This window comes from Eriocheir sinensis, chromosome 35 (genome assembly GCF_024679095.1).
Source record: "Eriocheir sinensis breed Jianghai 21 chromosome 35, ASM2467909v1, whole genome shotgun sequence".
NCBI lineage: Eukaryota > Metazoa > Arthropoda > Malacostraca > Decapoda > Varunidae > Eriocheir > Eriocheir sinensis.
The window spans coordinates 5,976,579-6,000,845 of NC_066543.1; the positions used below are offsets into that span (position 1 = coordinate 5,976,579).

The following is a 24,267-nucleotide window of genomic DNA, read 5'->3' on the forward strand; positions in this document are numbered from 1 at the left end:
TGAGGAATAGTAATAAATGAAGGGAAACTGGGTATGGCGATAATTAGGAGAAGATGGATAAGTCTGATGGTAGAATGAAAGAGTGGATGAAGAGTAGTAAGAGGAGTCTGAGTCGGAGGAACCAAAGGAGGAGGAGGAGGAGGAGGAGGAGGAGGACATAGTATCGTGCAAAAAGAGAAGACCAACACAGGCGCGCGGAGGAAGAGGTAAAAAAAAAAAAAACGTTTTCCCCAAATTGGTAATTAGCTGATTGCAACTATCAGTCTGCACGCTTTTCTTTCCGCTTTAATGAGCTCAAGAGAGTCTGGTCAATAATGTTAAGTAGATCCTGTTATCAAGATGTTCCTTCCTGTGATTAGAAAAATTACATTATGATCCTCTTGTTGTAAAGTATGTAATCCTCTTTCCTTTTCGGAATCTCTAATTTTATCTGGTTTGTGCCCGAGGGAGTGTTAGGAATGAAGGCGGAAGGGGAGGAGGGAGGGAGGGAGAGGACTGGAGAACGGGAGAGGGAGGGGAAGAGCAATGAGAAAAAAGATGGAAGAATGTAGCTGAAATGAGGGAAGAGAGGAAGGAGAGGAGGGAAAAGACCAATTAGGAAAAAGAGATGGAAGGATGTAGCTGAAATGAGGGAAGAGAGGAAGGAGAGAGAAGAGAGGAAAAGAGAAAAAAGAGAGGACGTTCGATCAGAATAAGGGGAAGAGAAAAGTAGTGACGCAAGGAGGAAAGGGGAAGAGCGATGAACTATGTGATAAGTTTTACCTCGAGTGTTTGGTGAAAAAAGTTGTGAGATTTGCAAGAAAAAGAAAAGACTCCAAGTTAAAAAAGGTATTTGCTAATTTTTTGCATCTACGTTCTATGCATGTGTATTTATCAACTTATATATGTCCATCTTTATTCATATTTATTGTATTTTATTACAATTACTTCTATATTATAATAAACATCTATCATCAGTCTGAAAACACATGTATCGCCACAGCCGTCTGTAGCCCCTCTACCTCACCATCACCGCCCAACCACCAGGCCAATGTTGCCAGATGGTCGTGCACAGGCTTTTCAATTTGCCGATTTCCAACCCCCAAACTGTTTCCTTCACCCCTTTAATTGGTTTTATATAGAGTTATCGTTAAAATGGTTAATTATTGGTGTTTCTCGGCAATAGTTATGGGTCAGAAACCGGTAAAAACGAAGCTCTGAGTACGATAATCTGGCAACGTTGACCAACACCACTTCTCGAAAACCGGAAGCTTATTGACCATCATCCCCCCATCTATCACGACTATCACAGCTACCCCCCCAAGCTTCTACCACCACCTTACAACCACAACTATCACCACCTCAATCACACCTTCCATCTTAACCGTGTCACCTCTCTTTAACATTAGCTCTCCCAACCACCACCAGTCTCTCCCAACACCCACAACTACACACGCTATAACCATCACCACCACCACCACCTCACAACCACAACTATCACCACCACCACTACAACTACCATCTTAACTATGTCACCCTCCTCTAACATTAGCTCTCCCAACCACCACCAGTCTCTCACAACAACCACAACTACAAGCACCATAATCATCACCACCACCACCACCTCACAACCACAACTATCACCACCACCACTACAACTACCATCTTAACTATGTCACCCTCCTTTAACATTAGCTCTCCCAACCACCACCAGTCTCTCACAACAACCACAACTACAAGCACCATAATCATCACCACCACCACACCGCGGGCAGGCACAATGAAGCAGATCACCTGTGAAGTGGTTCATTTAATCAAAAAAATTACACAAATTCGAGCATCAAAGCTTAATTAGACAACCATGCTCTCTCTCTCTCTCTCTCTCTCTCTCTCTCTCTCTCTCTCTCTCTCTCTCTCTCTCTCTCTCTCTCTCTCTCTCTCTCTCTCTCTCTCTCTCTCTCTCTCTCTCTCTCTCTCTCTCTCTCTCTTTTATTTACTCCTTTATCAACCTCTAGTTCTTCTTTAGTTTCATCTGCTTCATTTTTTCTCTTCCTCGACCGTTTCCGTACTCCCTTTCCTTTTTTTTCTCTCGCCTCATTCTCTCCCTTACATTACTTTCTCCTTTAGGTCCCACACCTTACCTCATCGTTCCCTTTCACCCCATAAATCATACTTCATCTTTTACGCATTGACCCACTACCCTTAATTCATGGCTCACCTCAATCCTCTCTCTCCCCCACAACCCTTTCACATTACCCTGCAAACATCACCTCATCCCCCATCACCCCCACACTTCACACTGCCAAACTATCCCTCGCATTACCTCACAAGCCTCACCTCATCCTCATCTCACCCTCACTTCACACTTCTCACCACATCCCTTTCTCCCCGCAGACGTGCCCATGTGTGCTCAGAATCGCGTGACGGTGACGGCGGTGGAGGGTGAGGTGGTGACGCTGCAGTGTGCCGTCGACGCCTACCCCGCCAACGTCACCTTCTACTGGCTCTTCAACAATACCGTGGACTCTACACGCTTCAGGGAGTCCGAGGTGCGTCATGGGAGGCGTTTAAGGGGGAAGGGAGGGATAGGATTAGACGGAGGAGAGGGATAGGAATAGGAAGGAGAGGGGAGGGGTGGGAGAAAGGTTAGGACTATAGTTAGTGTCTATAGTAAGGGTCAGGGACGAGAGGATAGGGATGAATATCAAGGGAAGTGGAGAAATATGGAAGGAAGGGAATTGCAGGATGGAAGGAGGGAATTTTAAGTATGAGAATGTGCGACGCCTGATGTAGTGTTGTTTTGGAGGGAGAGATAGGGTGACACGGTGCAGGGTAGGTGTGGCTCGGGGAAAAATGGTGCAGGGTAGGTGCGACTAATGGGACAAGGGATAGGGAACGGCATAGCTTGGGTTGTTCGTCGGTTTGGGGGTAAGAACTGCGGAAGTATGGGACGTAGGGTAGATATGGCATGAGGAGAGAGGACATGGGAAGGTGTGGTGCAGGGTAGGTGTGTCTTTGGGGGTTGGGAACAAGGGGGTATGGCGCAGGGTGTGTGTGTGGGTGTGTGAGGGAGGAAGGGGACGGGTACTCTAGCGGCCGCCGTCCATATCACAGCGACTGATTAATATTTTAGCGGCGGTAAAATCTCTCCAGCACATGTCAGTCTAGCCACTTTCATGTCGCGCACATAAAAGACTGGAAGGGAATTATTTTTTTAACCTGAAATACGAACAAAATTTTGATGTTTGACGGCGAGGTTCAATCATTGCTGGGCGCGCGTATTACTCCCGATTCACGGGAAAAAGGCCGCGTGATTTTACATTAAAGAGACATTTTTACGACACGATACTTACTGTCAATAATGCAAATGATTTTTTAGAGTCAGAGCGAAAAAGGAGTGAAAGGGGTTTGGAGATTTCATAAAATAAAGTGTGATGAGTGGAAATGGTGATTTTTTTTATTGTTTTCTAGCTGGGCGGATAAATTTACCATTTCTCTCATTGAAAGATTCAAACTAATACACATTAATTCCACTTTGACAAAGCACTCGCTAACTACCAATTAGAGAGTTTCTGACTCAGTCATTCATTCATTAAACCCATTTCCAGAGACAGGAAGCGTTTATCCAAGTACTGAATACACCTCGTTACAAAAATTAGTCGTCACCTATGAATAGACGGACGTTCATTCTTCATCAGATAATAAAGAACAAAGCGCTACAACTAATGTACAATGCTTCAGTCTACAGCGGCTAACAAGCTTTCTATTGCATGTTTCATTGTCATCGAGCATCATGTTTCCGAAACATTAAGGATAGATGGATAATATCTCTTTCAAGCCCCTGATAATGTAATAACCTGGCCCCTGATAGGCAGTAGTGGCCGGCGCCCTACTTGTGATGGCTGGCGGGCCACGTCCTCGCAGTAATAACGTGATTCAATGAAATAACAGTTCCTGAGGGACCCTTCCCTGCAGCACCCCACCAAGAAAAGCGACAGTAATCACGCAATTGGACTATATTGAGCAAAATTACTCATTTATCAACAACAGCGACTATTTTAAGAATAAATGAAAATGCTGGAAATAAAATAGTTACAGAATGCCCTTCCCTGCAGCACCACCGCCGGCCGCACCAAGACACCTGGAGCTGCACAATATGAAATTACTCTTATATGCTAGATATAAAAGCTACTTACAGAAAGACTGAGAAAATGAAAAAAATGGTCGCTGAAGGCCACTTCCCTGTACTATTTTTTTTCTGGGAAAGCAACAAAACTAATACATTTAAAAAAGGTGAATCAAAATTACTCGTATTACGAAGCTGTATCAATGTGAAGGTTTAATGAAAGTGATGAAAATTCCTTGGGCAGCAAAGTACACTGCCCCGTCAGCGTCAACACAACACCCTAACGAGCGCGCGGCGTCCACCCTGGGCCGGGGACGCTCTAACAAGACTCATTAGCGTGCAGTAATAAGGAACATGAGGCAAGGGATCACCTGCTTATCCTAAATATAATAAAATCCTCCCAACCTATTAAATGCACATCACAACCTTTCCTGCACTATATTAGCGAGTTAACCGAATTAACGATCCCCTGATTAACACTACTAATCGGCTGCTCCCCGCATTTGATCATATGCTCAAGACTAAATACTATAAAGCCTTCCGAAACTATTAAATGAGCAATACAAAAAAAAACATCAAAGCCTTTCCTGTATTATAATCGAGAGTAAGCCGAAGTAATGCCTCCCCTGACTAACATATCTAATCGGCCCCTTCCCCTTCTTACCTACTTCCTTCTTCCCTTCTGCAGTACACCAGCGAGGGCTCCGTGTCCAGGCTTCGCTATGTGGCCTACTCCGCGCGGGACTACGGCACGGTGTTCTGCTGGGCCTCGAACGTGGTGGGCAGGCAGGAGGACCCGTGTGCCTTCATCCTTCAGCCAGCAGGTAAGATTCTCCCTCCCTCGTTACTTTCATCCGTTTTCCTCTTCCATCTTATTCCTACGTGTTCTCCGTTTTCCTTTTCCACCCTTTTTGTTACTTAACCCTACAGCCAGCATTTTTTTTTTTTTTACAACAAAGGAGACAGCTCAACGGCACAAAAAAAGGAAACAATAATATAAAAAAAAGCCCGCTACTCACTGACCCTAAAAAGAATCCGAGGTGGCCGAAAGAGGGGTCAATTTCGGAAGGAGACTACTCTACTCCTTCCATTCATTTTACACCTCCTCCTCCTCCTCCTCCTTATCAACCACCTACCTTCCTGTTTTCGCACCTCACTCTTCCGTATGTTTTTCTTCTCTTCACCAAGCAGACATGACCTTGATTTCCTTCCATCCATCTGTCTGTTCCATCCTCCTCCACCGTCGAGCCTCCCTGTCTTCCTCTGTCCTATTGTATTTTTTTGCACTTTTTATATTTGCTTGTTTTTTCCCTCTCCAACCCTTATTCTCTTGCCTACTCCTCTTCCTCATTTTCCTCCTCTTCATCCTTCTTTTACTCTACATTTATCCCCCGTCTTTCCCTTTTCTCCCTTCCCTTCATCAACTCTGTACCTTCACTTCAATTAGTACACACCTATTTTTTTTCATCATAATAACACCCCTCCTCCTCCTCCTCCTCCTGTCTTCCTTAATTATGTTTCCCTCCGGCCTCCCTTAAAAAATACACTAATCAATTAAATTTCCTCAACAGATCACTTTTCCACGTAACATAATTTGCTGACGTGAAGGGAAAAAAATCAGGTTCCTCTTACGTCCCTTTCTGATATTTTTACCCTCTCCTTCACGGGACGCCTCCAGTTTGCCTCGCCGTCGAACCAATTAAGTTCCCCGCTGACGTCACGGTACTGCGAAACATGATAACTCGTCGGCGCGGCAGTAAAACGAATTCTTTTTTTGGTATAACTGAAAAGCTCAAGAGAATTATCATCGTGTTTGAATTCACTCACGACACTTTTTTTTCTAATCTTCGCTACTCACTATTTTTTCCCCCCCTTCGTGTTTTGCTTTTTTTTCTTCTTCGTCAAGGTTTTACAATATCATCGCGCGCTGAATTAGCTCGTCACTTTTTTTCCACACCTTATTTTTATGTATTTTTTTTTTTGCTGGCGTCTAAACATGTAATATCATATCGGCGCCCTCATTAACGCAGCCTCTCCCTTCTCCCTTCTTTCCACCATCCTTTAATCACTTATCTATCATGTTATCACCCACTTTCCTTTCCGCCTTTCCCCTCCTCTTTCAGCATTCATTACTCATTCTTCTTTCCAATTTATCATTTTTTCATTCATTTCCTCCACGGCCTCAAACATTATTTCCCAACTTTTCATCCAACCAATCATCTCACTCACACTTGTTTGTTTTTTCATTAATTTTCCCCATGACTTCAACTTTTTTTTATCACTTTTCTTCCAGTCATACATCTCACTCTCTTCTTTTCCTCAATTCATTTCCTCCATGGCTTCTAACTAAAAAAAATTCCCTCTTTTCATCCAACTAAACATCCTCTCACTCCTTTCATCTCTCCTTTTCCTATCTTCCTCCCTTATCTCTTTTTCTTATCTGCCTTCCTCCCTTTTCACGTCCTTCTCTCCCGCCCTCAGGTGCTCCGGATAGCGTAAGGGACTGCGTGCTCACCAACCAGTCAGCGGGGTCCCTCCACATCACCTGTAAGCCTGGCGCCGACGGAGGACTCACCCAGACCTTCAGGTGAGCTCCAGGCACGCTGATTGGCTAATGGGTCGCTTCTGAGGCAGTGATTGGAAGATTGCTTGTCGGCGAGGCTCGTGATTGGCCGGCTGGATGAGTGAATTAAGTGTGTTGATTGGTGGACTGATGACTGGAGGAAAGAGGAAGAGAGGGAGGAAGAGAGGTTTGAGGAGTGGGTAAAGGAAGGAAGGAGTGATGCTCAGGAAAGATGTAGGAGGAAGACGTGTGTGTGTGTGTGTGTGTGTGTGTGTGTGTGTGTGTGTGTGTGTGTGTGTGTGTGTGTGTGTGTGTGTGTGTGTGTGTGTGTGAAGAAATAAGGGGAAACAAGAAGGGGAGTGAGAAGTTATGGCGTGATTATGCTTGATGAAGTGTTACTGTATAGCATGTGTAAAGCATCGCACACACACACATACGAGTCAGACACCGATACAGACCATAAAACATGATTAAAACCTTTCAATAAACTAGATTATACTAAATCATGCAGACGGGTGAAATAAAAGACTGCAGGTGACATTAAACATTCATCACCTTTCCTGAGTCGTCAAGGGGAGGGAAAGGTCAAGGGAGGTATCGTCTTTGCAAGAACACATGACCTTCAGACTAACCCCCAGCGGGAGACGGTAATGCCCTTGGACAGACAGGCACAGAGGCAGAAACGCATGCACACACACACACACACACACACACACACACACACACACACACACACACACACACACACACACACACACACACACACACACACACACACACACACACACACACACACACACACACACACACACACACACACACACACACACACACACACACTGAAAACAAATATCTAATAAACATATAAACCATAAACGAAACAAAATAGGAGAAAAACACCCACCAAAGACCATGTACGAGAACATAAAAGATATTTGGAACTGAATGAATGTGTGTGTGTGGGGGGGGGGGCGCATAATCACCACCGGTAACAATTGAAACACAGGAAAGGAGGCAACAATATCAGAATCAGATGTAAAGAAAAGGAGAGTGGTAATGATAAAAACACGAATAGCATCAATAACTGATCACAATCAAGGACATCATTTTACAACAGGCTAATGAAGCAGTCAGGTTTCCAACGAAGAATATATTAAACATTGAGTACTCAGTATATTGCGCATATATAACTTTGCTTTCATTTAATTATGAGTGACGAAAAAATGAATGCAAGCGATTTAATGCAGAGAATCGTGACTCCATTGCTAAGTTATGATTGGTTTTCGTGATAAAATGTGAATAATGGCTCTCTCAAACACACACAAGCAAACTACCTGGTACATTTCCCCGTTAGGAGCTTCAACGAACTGAACGATACACGCGCGAATGTGTCGCGATGGAATGTGGCGCGGCGTGGTGTGGCGTGATGAAGGGCCGCGTGTGACCCTGGGAGAGGCGTGGCGATGAGAGTGCAATGGTGTGGTGACCGATGCCATGGTGACGAAGAGAGAGAGAGAGAGAGAGAGAGAGAGAGAGAGAGAGAGAGAGAGAGAGAGAGAGAGAGAGAGAGAGAGAGAGAGAGAGAGAGAGAGAGAGAGAGAATGAGGGTAATGGCACGATATATTTTTCTCTGCCATTCTCGACATGGGTGGCTGGAAGGATGAGGGGGCTGGCTGTGAGGGGAGGGGCGTGTCGGGATGGACGGCGATGTGGATGAGCTGCGTACGTGTCTTGGGGGGGGGGTTGGGGGGGGGAGAGCTTCGGGCATAGTGTGCGGATTAAAGTTGGATAAATTTATGGATAGTGAGGTAAGGTGGGCCAACTGTTGACGCCTTACGTTTTTTTGCACTTAGACGACTTGGAATACTCTACGGATAAAGTAAGCCAGGTTTTCATTACTCATCGGCTTCTTAACAGTATTCTCCTCAGGCAGATTAGCAAGCACATTGATATTTTTTCCAGTATCATACTGAACTCTTCTTAACCCTTGCAGCCACTTATTATTCCTCCCAGCTCCCCGGGTATTCATATGACTTTACCTTATCTCAAATTCCGTTAGTTCTTGATTAACAACATAATAAACAGATTTATAAGCAAACGCGAGGATCCATTAATGAGAGAGAGGAGATAAATATGTTAAGGTTTGTTTTGGGTAACCATAAAACATGAGTGTATGGCGCAGCACACACGCCAGTAAGCAGCGGCCATTGCCCCCATGTCAAGGCGCGCGCCGCTCTGAAGGAGGATGCAGCATGTTCATACAGACTATTGAAATGTTCACTTTTATCGCACTTCATATAAAAGCTGGTTACATTATCGTGTTCAGAATACTTCACTGTATAGGACAGAACTACCGATATTAGTACTTATTTTATAACTCTTGGAAATGGAAGTGAAATTCGAAAGAGCAGTAGACACATTTCAGAGCTGCTCGTTCTCTTTTTTTGTGTTGCATACTTTTTTTGACAAACATTTGGGAGTTTTCCGCTCACTGCCGATTATACTAGTGTGTGTCCGCCAAAACAGTCTATTGTGTGTAACAGCTGAGCTACGGCCACCGATATAAATCCACGTATCGCGAGAGAACATGTGAGCTTGTCAGAACACCTTCATGAAAGACAAAGAGGAATCTAGTCGATCAGCATAGGCCTAAGAAACACTGTCTAGGTGCCACAGGAACACTTTGTTTGAACAGACTACGTTATATTATTATTATTATTATTATTATTATTATTATTATTATTATTATTATTATTATTATTATTATTATTATTATTATTATTATTATTATTATTATTATTATTATTATTATTATTATTATCATTATTATTATTATTATTTTTATTATTTTTATTATTATTATAGGTAGTAGTAGTAGTAGTAGTAGTCCTGTTAATGTTGTTGTTATTGAAATACTATTACTACTGTCTTTCTCCTGCTGGTTCATTAACAACTAATACGAACCAATCAAATATTTTCAACTGTGGCTGAGGCGTTAGCGGGCAATCGGTAATGAACGACAGAACTATTCAGTGTGTACACATACGTTTGGCTTTTCGGCTTCAATTTACCGTCCTTGATTAACAACACCCTGACACGCACACGCACACACACACACACACACACACACACACACACACACACACACACACACACACACACCACAGCTATCAATAAATACAACTCTGGACGATGGTAATCTGGGCCTTTAAAGGGCATTGGATGAAGTCTCTGATATTAAATTAATGTACAGTTAAAAGATCGCTATTAACAGTAACTTGTGTAAATGGCTCGACACCTGAATGAGTAATGGACAGCAAAGAGCGGCCATCAATGGATTAATAGGGGTCTCTCTCTCTCTCTCTCTCTCTCTCTCTCTCTCTCTCTCTCTCTCTCTCTCTCTCTCTCTTACACTTTTCGTACTCATCTTGCACCTGTTGATATTTTTCAATTATTGTTTTCCTCTTCACTTCGTTGTTCTTGTTTTAATTGCTGTGCTAGTAAAGTCTTATTTACCGCTGTAATTGAAATACGTTTTTCCTGTCTCTTCATACGTGACTATTTTTGTCCACTCAGCCAACAAACAAGCATTGAGAATTATGAAACCTCACTTTGATAATGCCCTCCGCTTCCCCTTTAACATTATGATAGGTCTCTATATTGTTAACCTGTGCCTCTCACTTCCAGATAATATGTATAACAGCCCGAAAGCTCTTCCTAAGTACTAACACTTGTCTCCGTCTTCCCTTCAGGGCTGAGGTGTATGCCGGGGGCTCCCTCAAGCCAGTGCGGGTGCTAGAGGGCATGTCCCCCGTGTTTACCCTGGAGGGCTTGGCTCCGGGGGGCGACTACGTGGTCACTGTGACGGCCATCAACCGCAAGGGCACCTCGCCGCCTGTGTCCCTGGAGGCCTTTACCCTCAAGGTGGCGGAGAACAGAATGAGTGAGTACTTGGAAGGTGTGTACAAGCCTCTCTCTTGGGTTAAGAAAAGTTATTGGGGTAGGAGTCATTCGGGTACAAATTTTAGGTTCTACAAGATCTTTTAATAGAAGACCCACCCTTCAGGAACTTAACGACTCAAGGCTGGAGGCTGCAGAACGCTTAGCCTCAGACCTTACTATTATTTCCGATTGGGGCAAGAAGAACCTGGTGTCCTTCAACGCCTCAAAAAAATCAAAAATCACCTATCAACCCCTTATGCAGAGTTAACCAGCATCTTCCTTTCATCCATCCTCTGGTAAACTCTGGAACAATTTACCTCATTTTCTTGTTCCTGTTTTTATTTATTTTTCCTCCTCCTCCTCCTCCTCCTCCCTGTAGATTCATTAGTGTATTGGTTGTTGAGCTGCTCTTGATTATACGACCCACTGATATGTTAAATTGATAGCCTCGGCGTGTAGCGTCTTAGGGCATATCATGAGTGCAAAGGTTCTTGAGGACGAAGGGACAGCGATCGTCAGGATATATGCTTGGGATCTAGTTACTTGGAGGCAATCATTTTAACTCACAAATTCTTGGAAACATGTTCCTTGCAGTTTTACATAATCTCATTCTACGCAGCGTTAGATCCTGGGGACGAATTCCTTTGATCTTGAGATGATGAGCTTCAGGCGAATCAGTTGAATAGGTGTTTGCTCCGGAGAGGCGGCTGCACGCGCGAGTTGTTAAGAGGTCAGGGTTCTTTGACATTGGAGTGTTGGAAGAAAGTCTAACGGAAACTCGCACTTCTATATTATCGTTAGTAAAGAGAATGTTTGGCAACCTTTGTTATGTCAAACTTTTCCATCACAGGAGAAGCATCATCAACTCTTCCATTACACGTATAGCATCAATAACTGCTTCATCACACAAAGAACATCATTTTACGAAGGCTATGCTGGAGTGTCAGTCGGATTTCCAACGAAGAATATATTAAACATTGAGTACTCAGTATATTGCGCATATATAACTTTGCTTTCATTTAATTATGAGTGACGAAAAAATGAATGCAAGCGATATAATGCAGAGAATCGTGACTCCATTGCTAAGTTATGATTGGTTTTGGTGATAAAATGTGAATAATGGCTTCCTCAAACACACACACACACACACACACACACACACACACACACACACACACACACACACACACACACACACACACACACACACACACACACACACACACACACACACATTTTAAATCACCTTCGTCTTCGTAACTCACGGGCCGCATCTCCATTCTCTTTTATTGGCTAGCGTTAAACCGATACCAGAGTGTGTACCCGATAACGCCTGTGCGTGTGTGTGTGCGTGTGTGTGTGTGTATGTGTGTGTCACTCTTTTTTTTTAGCTAGTGTGTGGGTGTTTTAGATTTACAGATCCAATATTGAAATGCCTCGTGTGGGAGAGAGAGAGAGGGGGGGAGGGAAATGGAGGGAGAGAGTGTGAGGGAGGCGGGACGGGGAGGAGGGAAGGTGGAGGAGAGGAAAAGGTATGAATGTGTAGGAACTCAGGGAGAAAGAGGAATAAATAGGAGGAAGTCAGGTGGAATGAGAGGGGAGCGAAGAGGGGAGGAATGTAATCCGAGGGAGGGGGAAGGGTGGAAGGAGATAAGAGAGAGATGTTGGGGAATGGAAAGGGGGAGGTAGGAAGGGGAAAAGGGGAGAATTAATTAGATGGTGGGAAAAAAAGGGAGAAGAGAAGAGAAGAGAAGAGGAGAGGAAAAAAGAAGAAGAAGAAGAAGAATGAATATATTACTTCCTGCCACTGGTGAGATACACACAAACAGGTTATTATTCCCCGCAGACAGACAGTCCTCAGCGCGGTCGGTAATGGGCAGACTTACCAGTGACTCAGGTAATTTAGTTCAGTTCATTTACTCTGCATTGTGCTTTTATTTGTATTATATTTGTTTGTTTCTGCACCAGGCAAAGCAAAAGCAATGTTTCTAATGTGCGATTGCGTTGTTTACAATTATGATGATTCGTATGTGTCCGTATCAAGGCATTATATTAGCACACACACACACACCTAATGATATGCTGTGTGTGTGTGTGTGTGTGTGTGTGTGTGTGTGTGTGTGTGTGTGTGTGTGTGTGTGTGTGTGTGTGTGTCAGTCAACCCGTACGCAAAATCAGACCTATCCCTTGACCAATTAATAACACCCAGAAAATGATTAATACGTTCAAAACTCCCCGTAGGTCGCCCGCACCCATTAATCACGAGCATAACTTCCCCGCCGTGTATATTTGGCTCCCCCTCGTATGGTTTATCCGTGTTTGCAACAATTAATACTTTATCGGTGTTTGTGTCTACGGTAAACACGTCTCTGTCGGCCCCGTGCCCTGAATACCATGAAACATCACAATATTTATTACAGAGTGTGTGGTGGACGCGAGGCTGTGTGACGTTAGTGCTGAATTTATCATGTTAGTGAATAGAGGAGGAGGAGGAGGAAGACGAGGAGGAGGAAAACGAGGAGGAGGAGGAGGAGGAGGAAAAATAAGATAATAATAATAATGAGAAAAAAAATGGAAGAAGAAGAAGAAGAAGAAGAAGAGAGGTAGGAAAGAATTACGAAATGGGAAAAAGGAGGAGAAACATTACAGTTATTATATCTTTCCTCACCCGTTTGACTTATTTGGCAGACTTTTTTCCTTGCGTTTCCCTGCAATCGTTAGTCCCTTTCCTCTTTTAGTTATCTGCCCGCTCCCTCTTTCTGTCCGGAGTGTATTCATCATCCGTCAATTTATTTACTCGTCTGCCATACATCCGCCGCTCGTTCGGGAAATATACACGTCCGTTATTTTAGTTTCTGGGCCCGAGATAAAACGAGCGAAACTAAAAATGAATTCCGCGTATTTTTCTGACGTATGGTAGGTAGGACCGGTACCGTGAAATATCAATAAAAATATTTTCATATGAATATTTTTAGTTCAGCAGTAAAAAAAAAACAAATCATGTTCGCGCGCACACATACACACACTCAAAAAAGCTTCAAACGTATGTACAAAGAAAAACGGATTATGAAGGTGAAAGTGATTTTGGTCATTCTTTTCACCACCACCACCACCACCACCACTATCACCCCCACCATCACCACCATCCCCGCCACATACACTACAATGTCTTTATCATATACGGTTTGGCTGAATTCCTTTCCCGTCTGTTCCTGAGTTATAGATTGCTTATTTTCTTCAGACTTTGTAGAGAGAGAAAGAGAGCGAGAGCGAGAGCGAGAGCGAGAGCGAGAGCGAGAGCGAGAGCGAGAGCGAGAGCGAGAGAGAGAGAGAGAGAGAGAGAGAGAGAGAGAGAGAGAGAGAGAGAGAGAGAGAGAGAGAGAGAGAGAGAGAGAGAGAGAGGTAAAACAACGGGAGAAAACGAGAAGGGGAAAGGGAAGCATGGAAAGATACGAAAGACGAGAAGATAAACGATGACAATGGATGATGATTGATGGAGAACAGGATCAAAGGTGTGAGGCGCTGAAAGACACGAGGAATATGAGGAAAGTGAAAGATGAGAGAAGAAAGAGATGGAGGGAGACGAGGAATATACGTAATGTGGGAGATACGTGAGAGGAAAATTTACGTAGCTGGAGAGAAAAGGTTAATGAAGTAGGACAGGAATAAAGGTGAGGAAGAACGACATAAATCAAGAATAAGGTGACAGAGTAAAATGAAAGAAAATGGGGTAGTGGATCAGTAGAAGGTAGACAGAGAAGAATGTGGGATAAAAGGTAAAGTTAGAGGTGAAGATGAAAAAGAAGGTTTAAGTAGAGAGAAAATATGGTAGCAGACCAGTAAGAGGGAGAAGAAAAAAATATAGGTGAAAGGTAAAGGTGAAAGAAGAGATTGTGTAGATGGAGAGGAAGGTGTGTTTAGTGCGACAGGTGAGGAGGCAATATCAGGTGTCACCAAGGTGTGTTCATTAGGGTGCAAGGAAGACGGCCAGCTCTCTCTGACCTGTTTGTAGGGGTGTGAGAGAGAACTACATATGGTTTTCTCTCTCTCTCTCTCTCTCTCTCCTTTAAAATGAGAAAAAAACCCGTACCTCTTCGTCCTCGCCACCACCACCACGACCACCATCACCACCACCACCTCCCCTTATACCCGCCGCCGCCGCCTCCTATTCACTAATGGCAAAAGTTGGTAATTGAATCAGAAATCATTACGGTCGCCAGGTTTTGAATGAGAATATTTGCCCGGCTTGTTTGGCCCGTGGCTCCGCGCTAATCAGGGGGCAATATTTCATGTCGGTTGGTGATTCAGCGCCGCGGATTAAAAGTTCGGAGAGGGGAAAAGTAGGGTGGGAACGAGGGAGTGAGGGGAGGGAGGGAGGGTGCGAGTGAGGTGATGTAACGAAGGGACGAAGTGAAAGGTGAGGGGGAAGGGAATAGTGGCTGTCCTTATACCAACTCCTCCTTTTTCTTCTCCTTTTCCTTCTCCTCCTTCTCCATTTCTTCTTACTCCTCCTTTTCCTTCTCCTCCTCCATTTCTTCCTAATCATCCTTATCCTTCTCGTTTTCCTCCTCCTCCTCCACCATTTTTTCCTCCTCCTCCGTTTACTCCTCCCTTGCCTTCTCTTTTTCTCTCTCCCATTTTCCGCTTTTTTCCCATTTTATTTTTGTTTCTCATTCTTTTTATCCCTCCTCCTCCTCCTCCGCCTCCATCCCTCTCTCTCTTCCTCATTGCTGCCATCGACCTGCTTTTCATCTTTCTCTCCCTTCCCATTTTTTTCCCTTTTCTTTGATACCGTCTTCATTCTCTTCCTTATCCTAAATTCAATTCAATACTTCTTCCTCCTCCTCTTCCTATTGCTATTCTCCTACTTCTCCTTCCTCTCCCTTTTCCTCCTCCTCCTCATCACCTTTCCCGGAAGACACCAAAGAAAGTCTGGAAACCAATTTTCTCCAAAGTGTCGTCAATTTAGCGAGCACCAATTACTTGACAGCGGCGCGTGTATTTCTTCCGCAGCGAACCAGTCAACACCGAGGGGAGAAAAATAATACATATATACATACAAATTAGCATGCGAGGAGTTAGAGAAAGGGTAACACGATGCAGACAATTAACATGACCTCCCTTCTGACCTCTCTTTCTTTTTATCTTTTTTTCGGAGCAGCATCTAGTGGACCTTTGTTGTTGTTGTTGTTGTTTGTTCATTTTTTGCCCTTGAGCTGCCTCCCTCACTGTAAAAAAACATACAAACGAATTAAACAACACGGAAGAGAGCACGAAAATATTATGAATCGCTGTGGAATAAGTTATATTAAAAAACACGGAAGAGAGACGAAAAAATATTGAATCGCTGTGGAATGAAGAAGAAGATAACCTATAAAGACGGAGGACAAAAAGAAAAGAAAGGCTAGGGATGAAAACAAAAGAGAGCACGAAAATATTATGAATCGCTGTGGAATGAAGAAGATAACCTATAAAGACGGAGGACAAAAAGGATAAAGAAGGCTAAGGATGAAAACAAAAAAGCATCAACACAGGTTATATTAAAAAAAACTGACTAACATACAATACCTGAGAAGATAAATGCGAATGGTCTTGTGTCAATTTGCGGTGTAGCCCGGGATCTTCGAGCGAGCGGAGGGCAAGAATAACAAGTAGCCAAGTTATCAGGAGACCTCTTCTCACGTAATAGACTGTTCTTTCGGCCACCTCTTCGGATTCTTTACAGGAGCAGCGAGTAACGTTTTTTTTATTGTTGTTTCCTTTTTTTGTGCCCTTGAGCTGCCTCCTTTGCTGTAAAAGAAAAGCAATATGATGAGAGATATCGTCAACAATAATATCCTGAATCGAGGCCCTTAAGCAGAAGAGACACGCGATCAACTAAGAGCACGCAGAAAAAAAAAATATTGGCACCAGATGAAAGAGGACAGCAATATATAAGCAAAACTAATATCAAGCGGAGATAATACATAGGAATAAAAACAATAATATACTCCTAATAAATCTGAAAAGTGTGCCATGGCTTAAGTCCCTGAAGCAGAAGAAATCCGTCATTCTGTGAGTAAAACGAAAATTCCTCGAGTTATTAGTTTTGAAAGACTTTTCCTGATTGGTCTCTCAGTCTAGCCAGCACGAGGATTTTTTTCCCCTCTTCTAACACTTTTACCCTTTTTCTCCCTGCTCTTGCTTCACGATCTTTTCCTTTCCTCCTTTCTTACTGTCTGTGTTCATGTATTTCCCTACCTGTTTTAATAATTTAGTTTTCATTAGTTTCCTTTTCGTCTCAGCTCTTTCCTTCCCTCCTCTCCCGTTTTCTTTTTCTCCAGCCATTTAGTCTCCATATTACATCTTTATTCTTTCCCACACTTCTTTTCCTTTTTTTCTTTTTTGTCCAACCTTTTCTTTACCTTCTCTCTCTCTCTCTCTCTCTCTCTCTCTCTCTCTCTCTCTCTCTCTCTCTCTCTCTCTCTCTCTCTCTCATTCTTTACTCTTTCCTTTCTACCTTCTACTCTTAGCTTCCCTTTCCTCCTCTTTCCCGTTCCATTCGTTCCTTTCTGTTCCCTTCCCTTCCTTGCCCCTCCCTTTCCTTTTCTTTCTTTTCTAATCTCTTTCCTTTCATATCTTCTTTTCTCCCCTTCTCTGTTTTCTCTTCTTTCATTTTCTTTTTATTCTTTTTTACTTTCCATTTTCATTCCTTTCCTTTCCTTTCCTTTCTTTCCCCTTACTTCTTCCTCGCCGATTTCATTTCACATCATCCCAATCCTTTCCTCCGCCGGCGATTCAATATCCCTCGGCGATAAAATATTGAGGGGGAAGAAATAATTAAAATGCTCGCCTAAAAAATATTTCATAAGTTCGCAGGTGTATAAAAAAAAATCATCATTAGGTGTTATTAAATGTGTGTGACGGTTTGAGAGCCTGGACTGGTAGGCGTTCTCCGGGCAACGTTAATAATTCGAATAGGGAAGAATTTGAGCCCCAGGGAGCTTAAGAAAAAGAGGGAGAGAACGGGACGATTAGAGAGAAGGAAGAAGAATGAAGGAAAGAAGAGGGCTAAGGGGCGAAGGAAGATGACTGAGAGAAGAAAACGAATGAGAGAGGGAGGAGGTTAAGAAGGAGAGGTGACTAATCTTCAGAGGGAGAAAATACATGAGGAAGAGACCACAAAACGCAAGGGGAAGTAAAGGACGAAAGTAAGGACAGACGCGAACATACAAGGTAGAAAGAAAAACCGAAAAGGGAAGTAGGTAGGAAGGAGAGATCTTTCCCTTGGGGGCTTGGGGAGAAGCTCTAAGAAAGGAAACCAAAGAAAAACGTTAGATAAAATACAATATGATGGAGACGAAGAGGATTTACGAGGAGGCGGAAAGAGAGATCATTCTTTGGTGGAGAGGAAGAGAGGTTCTGAAACATCCGCAGCAACAGATCAAAGAAGTGATATGTAGAGGTCACGAGAGCGAGGGAGATGAAGGACGAAGTAAGGAGGAAGAATTATAGAGGAAGAAAGAATGGAAGGAAACTACAGAAATAAGATGGTTTCTATAGGGTGGAGGGCTATTAAAGTCCCGGGTGCTACAAAATGAAGGAAAATAACAAATTAACGCATTGAAGTGGAGAAAGATGAGGCGAGGCGGAAGGGAAGCGTCGAAGGAGTTGAAAGGAAATGTTACGAGGGCATCAGGACTGTTTTGGGTCCATTGATGTTATCTCTTTGACATCGGCAGAGTGCAAAAAAGAAAAAGGATTAAAGAAACATATAGCAAAGGTATCGGAACTCTAGCATGATCGCCACACCATCTTTGAAGATCTGAAAATTTCCTTTGAGTGACTGATCAAAAGAATAACTTACAAACTAGAAGAGGAAGAGGGGAAACGATAAATAAAACATAAGTAAAGGAGTTTCTTAGTTAAGAGTTTTAAACTGCCCTTCAAGTTTCTACGGATTACCCGAATACGACACATAAAGAGAAAACATGTAAAAAAGTAAGGTAAGGAAATGATTCAAGGACAAAAGCTGGAGAGAATAATAGTCACGATAGATTGAGAGGCAGGTTCTCGGAGGAGACATTGATGGAACAGCCCACGAAGGAGAAGAGTCACATGAAAATAATAGGAAGGAGAGCTGGGAAGGTACTAGGAGGATTCGCAGCAACACATCAAAGGCAAAATATGTATAGGTCACAAGAGAAAAATGGATGAATATTTATCACAGTGAGGCAGAACATGTTTTAGGCAGTGCTGGTATGCTTTAAGAGGTTCTCGGGGCGACACATCGAAGGAATAACATGTAGTCTCGTCCTCGCCCGCGGTGGCAGTCTCAGGCGTGTCCAGCAGCCAGCCGGAGCCCGAGGTGACGGAGGGCGGCGCCGTGTCTCCGCTGCTCGGCGTCTTCCTGGGCGTGGTGGGGGCCCTGCTGCTCCTCGCCGCGGCCGCCATCTTCATCACGAGGCGACACTGTTCCCGCAACCCTGGCAGGACGCCGGACCTGGTGGCGGGGCAAGGTGAGTGTGGCGCGGCGGACAGTGAGGTCCTTAGAGTCCAGGTGAAGGAGTCAAATGAGTCTGTCCAGGTTTGGTGAGGCATCCCAGGTGGGGAGGTCAGTAGTTCCCAGCCCATTTGTTAGCTAATAATCACCACTGACGTCACTGCCTATGAAAATATGTATTTGACCTCATCAATCATGCCACTATTCTCACCACCATCTCATAGTCAATATTAACAATGAATTATGATCGTCTCCACTAAAAGGTCACCATTATCACCATCACTCATCATCAGGTCGCCAATAATTAATACTGAGTCATTTTCATCACTACTGTAAAGTCAACACTATCACCATCATCATCATTCATCTGCTCACCCATAGTAACCAGTGAGCCACCATCGTCACCTCTGTCAGCATCCCTTGTCACCCTCAACACAGAGCTGGAGGCGAAGGGCAGCGCCGGGGAGGCCACGACCACCAAGGGCGAGGCTGTGGAGAACCCGGACCTGACGGAGGCTGAGCCCTTCCTGGTGAGTGGCTGAGTGCCTGAGTGAATGCTGAGCGGCTGAGAGACTAATGAGTGAATGACAGTGACTGGTGAGTGACAGTAACTGGTGAGCTAGTAGTTGGTGAGTAATCGACTGATTGTTGGCGGGTGGCGAATGGCTGAGTGGCTGTTAATTGCCTCGTGAGTGATCGTGAAGCGACTCTTGTTGACTGGCTAGTTGAGTCCGGCATGAGCAACGGCACCCGTCCTAGGGGAAAGGTATAGGTCTCTCCTTCCATTTCCAGCCGTTTCTTGTTGGGGTTATTGTGGTCGATGAGCTCATAATGCAAATAATGTTTCTGAATACTCTGGGTTTCAAAGCTATTATTGGCACTGAGAGAGCTGACAATGAATTATGTATTCGTCACTCTGGATCCAAAAATACCAGCAGTTCTCTTCTGAATTTTACAAGATCCAAAAGGTTGAGCATTGCAAGTTCTTGGGAAATAAAGCTGCACCGCTGCAGGTGGTATATAGCAATGATGGAAAGGTGGCTAAGGATATTGGCCATCTTCATGCTAAGTAGTTGTTCGAGTATCCTTAAGAATTGGGGTTTTCCGGTGTCAGAGAGTTCTTTGCCACTGATCATAGGCTTGCTGCTGCAACGCTCGTGCCTCGGGGAGTCGTTGGATAATATGAAAGGGTCGCGCTGCCAAGCTTCTTGAAAGTCGGGACCAATATAGGGTTCTTGCCACATAAGGCAAGAGCTCTCCTAAGGAGAGACAAGGCAAGATATGTTAAAAGCCTTGTTGAGGACGTCGAGGGCAGTTTTAAGAAAAAAAAACCTGACTTGCATACTGAGAGCCCAAGGGAAGCTCCACTCCGAGCCTTTCTCTCGACAGAGTGCCATTCGAATAGCATATGGCTGCCTCATGTCAGACACGGATGGACAGACGGCTCGTTTGGATGAGTATTTTGAGCAATTTTACATGGTTGATCCTCCGAGCGGGCAGCTCTCAGTTGTTGAGCTACAAATAGAGGATGCAAATCCGTGCGTTCACAAAATCCTTTTTTGACGAGGTCAGAGTCATTGTGCAAAACAAAAACTTACACAAACACACGCAATGAAACATAATTATCACTTTTCCCCAATTGACATACAAGAGAAAATAATAAACGATTTACCGCATTACACAGAAAACACAAAGGTAATGCAATTAATAAATATATGTAAGGAAATAGTTAAGATAAACTACTTACATTATTATCACATAAAATTTCAAACATGGCTTCCAGAATCATGAATGTTCTCATTGCACGCTATTGCTAATTCAACAGTTAAATTAATTGGAAGTTCTAGTAAAATTAATTAATGTTTTTAGTGGTGAGAGCAAGTTATTTCATGCACAATTTATAACCACATTGCACTGCATGTCTGCGCGGTGGGGCGTGATGGTCGACCCCTGCCTGTTATGGCTCAGGAAAGTGTTTATAGTGGCGCCATCTTGCTTGGCTTATGTCCTCTTTTTAGAGAGAGAATATAGAATATGCTAATGTATATCATAAAAACTCTCTCTCTCTCTCTCTCTCTCTCTCTCTCTCTCTCTCTCTCTCTCTCTCTCTCTCTCTCTCTCTCTCTCTCTCTCTCTCTCTCTCTCTCTCTCGGGACCTGGAGCACTTCCGGCCCAGCAAAACAAGCCCTCACATCCTACGCGAGACTCGACCGTTTCACTTCATTACTTAGGAATGTGACTCTATTACCCGCGCATTCTGAGGTCCTCGCGAGGCCCTGATGAGATGCCGGAGACGTCTGAGCAAAAAAAAAAATCGTTGTTTCTCTGTCACTGCTTCTTTCGTTTTAAAGGCAGAACGAGGGAGGGGTGGAGGAGGAAGAGGAGAAGGAAGAGGAAGAGGAGGAGGAAGAGGAAGAGGAAGAGGAGGAGGAAGAGGAAGAGGAGGAGCAGGAGGAGGAGGAGGAGCAGAGTCATGTGTTGGCGCTGAGCAGGGGGAACTGAAGTGAGATTGTCATGGAAATGGAATTCTGTTTTAATGAGGGAACTGTGTTTTCATTTGAGTGTTATATTTCCGTCAAGAAGGCGTGGGTGCGTGTGTCTTTAGGGTCCACGGTAAGTATGTGTGTGTGTGTGTGTGTGTGTGTGTGTGTGTGTGTGTGTGTGTGTGTGTGTGTGTGTGTGTGAACGCCTGCTGACTCTCCCTCCCCGCAGGCCACCTCTGAGGGCAGCACTGGGACGGCCTCAACCCCTGCCAGCGCTGGGGGCGGGGGGGCGGTGTTCACCATCCCCGCCCACATTCCACCCCCGCCCCAATACTGCTCTGCCTCCTGTAACGACCTGTCGCCCACTCAGCATGCCCTTCAGCACTCAGCAGGCCCCCAGCACCAGCACCATGTCCCCTGCACTATGGGTAGTCAGCACACGGCTTCTCGCCCCCCGGTCACTCAGCACCCTATGCACCACACACAAGGGCCTCCACAGACCCTTCAACGCTCCTCTCCCTTGCAGCACTGCCTCCAGCGCTCCTCGTCCCTGGAACAGTGCTCGGGCCACGGCCTCATCCCGCAGCCCTGCGTGGTGCGCGCCTCGCCTCCGATGCGGCCCCAGCAGCACCACGGCACCCCGGCGGCCATCTCCCTGCAGCACCCTGCGCGCCCGCAGATCATCTACACCACAGGCACGGACGCCGCCATGCAGGGCCAGCAGCACCCGGGCGCCATCCACTACGTGCAGCCTCATGTGGGCCTGGTGGGCGACACGCAGCTGCCGACTGGGCACCACATGGGCCTCGGCCTCGTGCCTAGCCACCTGCCGGGCGGTCCGCCGCCCCAGCAGCGGACCCTCGTGAGCCAAGACAGCATAGAGCACTCCCAGGAACCCCAGATAACCCACTCGAGCCCCAAGAGTAGAGCTAAGCACGTGACCTGGACTGGCGGCTCAACGCACGGGGAGGAGAGCGCCGTGTAGCCCCCCAGGCGGCAGGGCACGGCACCGAGGGCCTCGCAGCGCCTCCCTTCAGGAATCAGGTCCCGTGGTGGTGCACGTTGACAGCCGCGTGAGGGATGGCTCACTGTGTTCTCCGTGTTTTCCGTGTGGAAGTGTAACAAGTTACTAAACACATGGAAATATGTAACCTCACACACACACACACACACACACACACACACACACACACACACACACACAACACACACACACATTCTCTCTCTCTCTCTCTCTCTCTCTCTCTCTCGGTGCTCCATAGTGCAGGGGTAAGTACGATGTGCTCATAACCAAGAGATCCTGGATTCGGTTACCGATCACCGGGAGCAGTGGAGACGGATGGGCAGTATTCTTTAGCCTGTGTCCACCCAGCAGTGTAAGGGGGCCGGGTGTCAGACGGAGGTAATGTGGTCTACCATTGCCAAGAGCGACTAGCCCAAACTAGCCTTCAAACGTGGGTCAGTTCAGGAAGATACCAATAGAATTACTCTCTCTCTCTCTCTCTCTCTCTCTCTCTCTCTCTCTCTCTCTCTCTCTCTCTCTCTCTCTCACACACACACACACTGGCGAAAGCGAGTCCAACTCGTGATCAGGCCGTGGTGAATTACACACAGGTAGCTGCTCAGTTCTTTTATTCTTTGATCTTTGCACAATCAGCACTCTTTACAAGAGAAAACATTTTTTCACTTTGCAACTCAATCTCGGCTGAACACTGAGGCACACTGCCAACATGACTCTTGTTACACAGGCGGAAATAAAGGGAAAAGTAATGGAAGAAGACAAAAACGTTTTAAAACCAAATGTGGCAGGAGACGCAGGATTTTTTTCAACTTTTCATCCCAGCGCACCTGCTCCTCCTCCCACGTCCTTCCCCTCACCCTCTTTTCTGCTGTACAAAGGCTGCTTTCCTCGTTCCAACGGTTGGGCCTCGTCAACTGGTCATGTTCCAAACCTCGCCACTCACTGTCTCATGAGGAGCAAAATAAGACGTAGGCTGTTCATTCCAAGGAATCACTAAAGCGGTTTTCCTCATTTGTGGTCTTTTGCTACCTTCTTCTTCTTCTATAAATATCAACACTTCCTTGTCGCTTCCGTCTATTTCATATCCATACTTGTGCCCGTGCAAAGATACTTCCTCTTATTCTTTTATTTTATATCGTGCATTATTTTAGTCTCCTATATAACATACACATAGTTTTACAATGTAGTAGAAATAACACACACACACACACACACACACACACACACACAGAACCATCCGTGGGCGAAGAAACGAGAGAGAGAGAGAAAAGACTGCAAGAACAAAAAGACAGACGGGAGCATTTTACTTTCTCTTTCAAGGCAGTATCTCTCTCTCTCTCTCTCTCTCTCTCTCTCTCTCTCTCTCTCTCTCTCTCTCTCTCTCTCTCTCTCTCTCTCTCTCTCTCTCTCTCTCTCTCTCTCTCTCTCTCTCACCCCGATCGGTTTGTGAAATCAACAGTCACTTCTCTTCCAATGTGAGGGGAGAACGAGAGGAGGAGGTGAGGTAGCGGTGAGGTGCACTGAGGGGCAGGTGAGAGGGGGAGAAGGCGAGGGGAAAAAGGTGAGGGGAAGACCAGTGGGGAAGGCAAATGGGGCGTAAGGAAGGGGAAGGAAAAGGGGAAAGAGTTGCACAGGAAATTAAAAACGAAAGGGGGGGGGGTGAAGAGGGGA

The 24,267-nt window shown here is 45.0% G+C and overlaps 1 protein-coding gene across 1 annotated transcript in view; it reads left to right on the forward strand.

Annotated features, from left to right (window-relative positions):
• Positions 1-23,658, forward strand: part of LOC127007547 (contactin-3-like) — a 249,851-nt gene extending 226,193 nt beyond the window's left edge. The window contains exons 10-16 of the mRNA XM_050878716.1: positions 2,374-2,528; positions 4,794-4,929; positions 6,587-6,692; positions 10,421-10,626; positions 18,899-19,108; positions 19,531-19,622; positions 21,805-23,658. Of these exons, the coding sequence (XP_050734673.1) occupies positions 2,374-2,528; positions 4,794-4,929; positions 6,587-6,692; positions 10,421-10,626; positions 18,899-19,108; positions 19,531-19,622; positions 21,805-22,560 (1,661 nt within the window). The 3' untranslated portion in view covers positions 22,561-23,658. The remainder of the gene's footprint in view (positions 1-2,373; positions 2,529-4,793; positions 4,930-6,586; positions 6,693-10,420; positions 10,627-18,898; positions 19,109-19,530; positions 19,623-21,804) is intronic.
• The last annotated feature ends 609 nt before the right edge of the window (positions 23,659-24,267 follow it).